We start from the raw sequence: 7,559 nt of genomic DNA, 5'->3' as shown, positions 1-7,559 counted from the left end.
GGTTTCCGAGGCTTCCTTGAGTCCAGTTTCCTCTTTTGGGAAACGGAGTGGCCAAGGCTGCCAATGCTGGATTAGGGCGCACCGGGACGAGGGACTACGGCCTCAGAGGGCGAACGGTCAGTAATGAGCCTCTCCGCCCCTGGGCTCGGGCCGGGCCGCTCGGGACAGGGTCATCGGACCATCGGACCCGGCGACCCTCTGCAAGGCCCCGGCTCGCGCGAATTCTAAGATGAGGACAAAGCCCGCCTGGATTTACCGTGAGCGCGCCGCCGCGGCCAATGGGGAGCCGGCGCGGGGTTGAGTGACCGGCTGGCGAAGCCAATGAGCATGTGGTTTGTTGCGAGGTGGCCTCGGCTCCGGCATTATAAAGAGCGCCACGAGTCGGCATTGTCAGGCGGCAGCACCGCGCGGGCCTGGTAGAGCTTCTGTGTTGGTGGCTTTCGTGCAGCGGCGACAGCGGCAGCGCAGGCCGAGGGAGGAGGACGCGAGGTCGCGGCGGCTCCGTCGGTAGACGGGGGAGAGGCCCGGCAGCGCAAGCGTGAGCGCGGCCGAGCCCGCGGTGCCTTCCCGGCGGGTGGGGACGAGCGGGCCCCGCGGCGTCATCGGCGGCGAGGTGAGAGGCCGGGCCCGCGGGTGGCGGGCGGGAACCCGGGCGGGAGCGGCGCCGGCCTGATGCGTCGTGGCTGCTCGTTGCAGGAGCCGCGCGCCACGGCCTAGCATGTCGGAAGCGGGTGAGGAGCAACCCATGGAGACGACGGGCGCCACCGAGAACGGACACGAGGCCGCCCCCGAAGGCGAGTCGCCGGCCGGGACTGGTGCTGGCACCGGGGTCGCGGCTGGCGCCGGAGGCGGGAGCGTGGCGCCCCAGGCCGGCAACCAGAACGGCGCCGAGGGTGACCAGATAAACGCCAGCAAGAACGAGGAGGACGCGGGGTAGGTGCGGCCGCTGGCCGACGGGGGGCGCCGCCTTTGTTCCGGGGCCGCCTTTTGTTGGCGCCACGCGGCGGGGGGAGGGGCGGGCGGCCGGGGCCTGCTCGCGGCCCGCAGAGCAGCAGCCCCGCGCCGCCGGCTTTCTGTGCGCGCCGGAGTTTGCAGGAGTTTGTTGGGTCGACTTTGGCGCCGCCCCGGGGCCGCTGGCTGGCGCCCGGAAGCGGAGTGCGCTCGGACCCGGGGCCCGGCGGGTCGCTGACTGCCTGAGCTGCGTGGGCGGAGTTGGCGCGCGCCAGGGCCTTCCTTCTCCGCCTCTTTTCCAGGGCGGAGTCAAGGCCTGAACTCCTCGGCCCCGGAAGCCTTGAGTTCCTTGAGAGCGAGTGCTCGGAGGTGGCAGGGACCGTAGCGTTTTGATACACGGTTGTTAGACAAATTAGATTCCTTACAGTTGTGAGTGCCCAGGGCCTAGCTCTCCGGCTAGGTTGTGCTTCCTTTTCCCCCACCTCCTTGGGGGTACGGATCACCTGAGGCTTTGTTACGGTCAAGATTGGGTTTGGAAGGGAAGCGGAGTTATGTTAACATCTTCCGGAGGTAGAACCCTGTGGGCCCTAAGGGTAAACCTTTGTTCCGGAATGGTGGCTTTATTTACAATCTTTTCAATGAAAGTTTTGCTAGGGCTAATCCTTCCGAAATGAGTTTTCTAAGGCTTGTTTCCCTGTTCTCACCCCACCATTTCAGAAAAATGTTCGTTGGTGGCCTGAGCTGGGATACCAGCAAAAAGGACCTAAAGGATTATTTTACCAAATTTGGAGAGGTCGTTGACTGTACAATAAAAATGGATCCCAACACTGGTCGGTCAAGAGGGTTTGGGTTTATCCTCTTCAAAGATGCAGCCAGCGTGGAGAAGGTAAGCTGGGTACTTTATAATCAGAAGTCTGTGTATTCTATGAGGATACTGTTCTTAGACCATGATTGGCTTATGTGTTTTGCACATGGTTGGGTGCTTTGGGAAAAGCAGAGAGGTTGGGAACTCCTGCTCTCCTTTTTGAAGGGATTAAAAGTAGAGATTAAATGGAGGAGTGAGTGGGCAGGAGTGGTCCAGGCAGATTATGGTTGACCGTTTATTATCTTGTGCCTATTCTGGACCCTGCTGAAGCAGACATTTCATTGAGAGGACTAGAAGAGAGTCCATGGTTGTTAGGAGATAAACATTATTTTACTCATTTTGTAGAAAACAAACCTAAGGCTCAGAAGGTTAAGTAGAAGAGATCACATAGCTAGTAAGGGGTGGAGTGTGAGGATTCCAGCCCTCACAGCCTAGCTCTAGCCTGTGCTTTTAATTATTGCTTTACTTCCGGAGGAGATAGGCCTTAAATTGGGGCTGCCTGGGCAGGAAGAGGGGTGTACGGCATGGGCAAAGACTGGTTGGGGGGGGGTTGAGGATAGATTTATAGGTGTTTAGGTAAACCAAGTGAAGTTTGGAGATAGGGTTGGGAAGTCAGATTGGGGGTAGAGTTTGAAGGGAGTGAAGCACATTTTGTGTGCCTGTGTTGGAGTCTTGTGGTTCAAAGAGAAGGTTCTTATTCAGGGTCATGCTGCTGAGTTAGAACCCAGCTCCCTTCTGTTGGAACAGGTTCTAGACCAGAAGGAGCACAGGCTGGATGGCCGTGTCATTGACCCCAAAAAAGCCATGGCCATGAAGAAAGACCCAGTAAAGAAAATTTTTGTGGGGGGTCTGAATCCTGAAGCCACTGAGGAGAAGATCAGGGAGTACTTCGGCGAGTTTGGGGAGGTGAGTGTGTGGCTTCCGGAGTGGTCTGCTAGCTGCACCGAGGTTGCCTTCTTCCTGGTCCTTGGCACCTTGGCACCTTGGCTGGCTGGAGCTCTTTTTCACTCTGGTGTTCTTGAACGTTTTCTCCTGTGAGTTCCTTATAGGCTCTGCGGTAGGGTCCTGAGCTTTGCTTATGTTTGCAGATTGAAGCCATTGAGCTTCCAATGGATCCAAAGTCGAACAAAAGACGAGGCTTTGTTTTCATCACCTTTAAAGAAGAGGAACCTGTGAAGAAAGTTCTGGAGAAAAAGTTCCACACCATCAGTGGAAGTAAGGTAAGGTGTCCGCAGTTGTGTGTGCTTGGCATTCTGCTGGAGAGCTTGCCTTTGCAGGCGTGGATTAGGCATTGGGTTACCTCCAAGAGTTCTCCAGGGTATACGTTACTGTTTTCTGCACTGTTTGCTGTCCTCATAGGGGAGGGGCAGGTTGTCCTGTCTTTCACGGAGCTCCTAGGCTGGTAGGACAGGATATGAGGGAGGCAGGAGAATACTGGAGGACGGGAGGCTTATATGGGATAGAGTGTGTGCTGAGTAGCCTCTTCAGTTCCTGACTTAAAGGTAGAGGTCATGGTGTTTGGGATGTAGAGTGCAAAGTGTGTAAGTCCTACAGTTAAGGTCTCAGAAGATTCTAAAATTGCCATTTACTGTTTTCTGTGGAGAAGTCTTACCTGCTTTGGACGTTGTTGTAGAGCTTTTATCTTTATCTCCTGCCACAACCAAATCTGTTTTATCTCCATCCCCTTTGGTTACTGGTTAAATTAAGCCCCACCCCAAAGATCCTTTCCAGAGAGCTCCCAGGGTCCTGGCCACCTTAAATCTAGAGTCAGTTTTGACTTCAGATAAGCGAGAGTCCTGTTCAGTGAGGGGCAACTCTTCCCTCTGAACTCTGGACGGGAGAGAGGGTAGGTACTTCATGCTCCCTGTGTTCTCCAGTGGCCGAGGCAGTTGGGAGTTGAGGGTGTGGCCCACTGGCAAGGTGTGGCAGGCTCTGCCTGAGCAGGAGTGGCAGCCAGATAAGGTGGGACACACAGCGTGGGGCTCCTGGAAGCCTCAATCCTGGCTGGGAATTTTTGGAAAGATTGGATTTGGGATTGGGCCCCTAAATTTTATGTAAAATGAGATGGGATCATAGGGGCTGTTGGGTGAGACCTCATCCATTAGTGGTTACCCCAGTGGACAGTGACATGGAAAGAGGTCTTTGTCTCTGTGCCATGATGTGAAATGGGCATGAAGAGCCTATTAGGGCACCATTAGTCAAACTGCTAGTGGTTGATCTTGAAATAAGTGTATTTTAGCAGGTTGTATTCAGTATTTTTAACTTAGTAGGATAGAAAACATGAGATTGCATCACTCGGTAATTTGCTGATTTTTTGAGTATGCTCGTATGGGGGCATCTTAACGTAAAATTTTTTTTTTTTTTTTTTTTTGCGGTACGCGGGCCTCTCACTGTTGTGGCCTCTCCCGTTGCGGGCGGAGCACAGGCTCTGGACGCGCAGGCTCAGTGGCCATAGCTCATGGGCCCAGCCGCTCCGCAGCATGTGGGATCTTCCCGGGCCGGGGCACGAACCCGTGTCCCCTGCATCGGCAGGCAGACTCTCAACCACTGCGCCACCAGGGAAGCCCCCTAAAATGTTTTTTTAATTGGTCTTAATGGAGAGGGTTATGTGTCAGTGGACTTTCTTTTAAAAATATACTTAAAGCAGGAGCACTTGAAGGTCCATGACCCTCAGAGTTTTGAGCAAGAAGGAAATTGACTCTCTGGGCCCTAAGAAGACACAGATATCTGGTCCATCCCAACAGCACACCAGTGGTTGGAGGAGAAAGGGGGAGCAGTATGGCCTTAGGGAAGGCTGCCCTGAGCTTCAGTGGCTTTCTTTATAAGATGGAGGTCAGGTTTGCCACCTCAATAGTGTGTTTGAGTGGAATGCTTTTATTTCTTCTGGGGGGAAAAAAGAACCTTTTTTCTCTAAGATCCCTTACCTGGGAAGCCTTCTCTGACTCCCTTGCCCAAGGTGGCACCAGATTGACACCTGGTGTGGTGTCTTGCTACACTGGACTGGCATTGGTCCAGCTGTCCCTCTTCTCCCACTTGTTAGAGCACCCAAGGGTGACCATCAGTAGACCTATCCCATTGGGTGTATCCCATTGTTTCAAGCACTCTGGGGAAAGGCTTGAGCCAAAAAGCCCATTGTGTGAGTTTTTCGGTCTGTCTAGATTTTAGTTGTGATTCTGAGAGCTAGTCCAAATGTGGTTTCCCACCCCAGCATGTGTTCTTGAGCAGATAGAGAAGATCTGCCTCCTGAACGTTTGTCAGCGAAGGCCTTCATGCACACTCCCTGCCCAGGGTTTGTCCCACTGGCATGACCCACTGTCCTCTTGGCTTTCAGTGTGAAATCAAGGTGGCTCAGCCCAAAGAGGTTTATCAACAGCAGCAGTATGGCTCTGGGGGCCGTGGGAATCGCAACCGAGGGAACCGAGGCAGCGGTGGTGGTGGCGGAAGTGGAGGAGGTGAGTGGAACCCAGATGAAGATGAGTCCTGTTTCCCTACCTGCATGGAGCTTCTGTGCCTGTTTTGGGGGCTCTCTTGGCCTCTGGTGCTTGGTGCAGCAGGGTGGGCAGAATCAGGAATGGTTTTCCTGGGTTGAGGCTATGCTGCTGCTGCTGCTGCTGCTGCTTGGAGTAGAAGAGCCCATTTTTCTCATGTGGTCTGGGGCCCCAGGGCAGAGGGGCGTCTGCATCAAGACGGGGTGTGCTTGGCTCTGTGGCTGTCCTGAGTCTTGGTACACCCATGGGTGGGTGGGCTGAAGGGTAGGGCAAGGCTGTGCCAGGCGCTTAACCTCCTTCCGTCCCAGGCCCCTCTGACTCCAAAGCCTGAACTCCATCCTTTTTAAGGCCAAGCTGCCAGGGGGGGTGGGGGTGAGCAGAGGGTGATTTGAATGAGAGTGAGCTGCCTCGGTTGCCCCAGTGAAGTTAGTTTTCCCTCCTGGCCTGGCCTTCTTACCCCCAGCTTGGGTCTCAGGTACAGGGCTGGGCCCAGGGCCCTCCCTCTACACTAGGACAGCAGCCCCTTGGCTTTTCTGAGTTGCCATAGTAACCTCGCCACCCAAAGGGCAGGATTTCCTCCATCCTAGCTCCTGCGTGTGCTAAATGGTCCATGGGCCCCTGTGCCCTGCTCCCCCCCACAGGTCAGAGTCAGAGTTGGAATCAGGGCTACGGCAGCTACTGGAACCAGGGCTACGGCTACCAGCAGGGCTACGGGCCCGGCTATGGCGGCTACGACTACTCGCCTTATGGTTATTACGGCTACGGCCCCGGCTACGACTACAGTAAGTAGGAGAGAGGGAGGCCCCCATCCACTCACCCACCCTGGGAGGCAGGACAGACAGTGCAGGGGCCACTGGCAGCAGGGGCTTTGGAGTCGGACAGGCTGGGCTTTGTGGCCTGGCTTGCTCACTGGAGCTACCCGATTTTGAGCTTTTGGGGCTCAGGAAGGTGGGGAAGATGTCCTATCAGAGTTGTTGGCTCTGGTGAGGATGTATATCAAGCGCCTGGCACAGGAGTAAATGCTCAGTAAGTTGTAGCTGCTCTCATTGTTGTTCTTGTCCCTAGGTCAGGGTAGTACAAATTACGGGAAGAGCCAGCGACGCGGTGGCCATCAGAATAACTACAAGCCATACTGAGGCTTTGGCAGGAGTGTCCGACTGACCGCACACGCTTTGTTTGGATATCGAGTGAACACAATTATGTACCAAATTTAACCTGGCAAACTTTCTATGGGCTGTCCCATGTGCGTCTTATTTAAAATTTCCCCCCTGGAAATCACTCTCCTGTTTAATATATCCAGAGCTCTAGTTGTTTTAGGCAGCGTGTGGTGTCTCGAGGCCAGAGCGGCATTATGGGCTCATTTTTATTACCCAGTTACCCGGAGCCAGATTGGAGGGTCTGCTTCCTGCGGCCGCTCTGCAGCCTGGACCTGTGGACCCTGGTTGTAAAGAGTAAATTGTATCTTAGGAAAACAGTGTCACCTTTTTTCACCTTTAATTTTATATTATTTGTGTCATACATTTCCTATAATGGAAGTGTTAATTTTACTGTACTTTTTGGTACCTTTCGGGAATCTAATGTATTGTAAGGTATTTTACACGTGTCCTGATTTTGCCACAACCTGGATATTGAAGCTATCCAAGCTTTTGAAATAAAAATTAAAAAACCCCCAAGCCTGGGTGAGTGTGGGATATACTGTGAAGGGGGACAGGTGCTCCAGAGCTCCAGTATCCTCCAAGACCACCTAACCTGCATCCTGTCAGGCATAAGCACACACTCTCCACATCTTTGGTTAGTTTCCTTTAATGACTTGGCTCTGCCTAGGACTTGTGCCCCTTTAAAGAAAGTGGAGTGGCTCAGATATTTGGGGCAGCTGTTCAAGGGGATGAAAACAGTACAGTGAGGGTTACCACCCTCAGTGGGGACACTGACCCAGGGCAGTTCGAGTCTGGAGCACCTTGGAACACCTGTCTTGACTTGCCATTGGAAATGGGATTCTCTCTCCCAGCAAAGACAGTGTGAACCTAAAGATAAGAGCAGACACACAAAGGGCCAGCTGGATCTGGGCAAGATGGTGCCCCTCCTGGTTGTAACGGCCCCCTATGGCAGGGCCTGTCTGTTGGCCTGATTGGAGCACCCCAAGTCTAGTGGCTGAGGCCTAAGATAGCTAGTTGTAAGACACAGCACTTGGCTGGGGGCTGCAGGTGGATAAAGCCTGCCAGAAGCTCTCCCGTGGAGGAACCTGCTGGAGAAGG

At 54.0% G+C, this 7,559-nt stretch overlaps 2 protein-coding genes across 7 annotated transcripts in view; one reads left to right on the top strand and one right to left on the bottom strand.

Moving 5' to 3' along the window:
• The first annotated feature begins 367 nt into the window (after positions 1-367).
• On the top strand, positions 368-6,977 carry HNRNPAB (heterogeneous nuclear ribonucleoprotein A/B). 2 transcript variants are annotated; one of them, XM_032626704.1, is made up of 8 exons: positions 376-613; positions 697-933; positions 1,669-1,837; positions 2,564-2,722; positions 2,905-3,036; positions 5,148-5,268; positions 5,946-6,086; positions 6,370-6,977. In XM_032626704.1, the coding sequence occupies exons 2-8, from the start codon at positions 719-721 to the stop codon at positions 6,438-6,440; spliced, it is 1,008 nt and encodes a 335-aa protein (XP_032482595.1). In that variant the 5' UTR covers positions 376-613; positions 697-718; the 3' UTR covers positions 6,441-6,977. The 2 variants fall into 2 exon arrangements, with proteins under 2 accessions (XP_032482596.1, XP_032482595.1); XM_032626705.1 differs by lacking the exon at positions 5,946-6,086 and having other exon boundaries at positions 368-613.
• PHYKPL (5-phosphohydroxy-L-lysine phospho-lyase) overlaps positions 6,815-7,559 on the bottom strand; it is a 25,879-nt gene continuing 25,134 nt past the window's right edge. For 4 of the 5 annotated variants that reach the window (XM_032626697.1, XM_032626702.1, XM_032626701.1 and 1 more), the window contains one exon: positions 7,112-7,328. The gene's annotated coding sequence lies outside the window, so the exon portion shown is untranslated. Of the gene's footprint in view, positions 7,547-7,559 lie in introns of all 5 variants that reach the window. The other variant, XM_032626698.1, reaches the window with a different exon arrangement.

Source organism: Phocoena sinus, chromosome 3 (assembly GCF_008692025.1).
Source record: "Phocoena sinus isolate mPhoSin1 chromosome 3, mPhoSin1.pri, whole genome shotgun sequence".
Taxonomy (NCBI): domain Eukaryota; kingdom Metazoa; phylum Chordata; class Mammalia; order Artiodactyla; family Phocoenidae; genus Phocoena; species Phocoena sinus.
This window is presented reverse-complemented; position numbering and strand designations above follow the sequence as displayed.

What these genes read in the sequence shown, in the direction of transcription:
- HNRNPAB (XM_032626704.1), top strand. Translation starts at nt 719, where the DNA reads ATGTCGGAAGCGGGTGAGGAGCAACCCATGGAGACGACGGGCGCCACC. An exon ending in ATGCAGCCAGCGTGGAGAAG is followed by an intron (nt 1,838 to 2,563) that starts GTAAGCTGGGTA and finishes CTGTTGGAACAG; the next exon opens with GTTCTAGACCAGAAGGAGCA. An exon ending in CGGCCCCGGCTACGACTACA is followed by an intron (nt 6,087 to 6,369) that starts GTAAGTAGGAGA and finishes TCTTGTCCCTAG; the next exon opens with GTCAGGGTAGTACAAATTAC.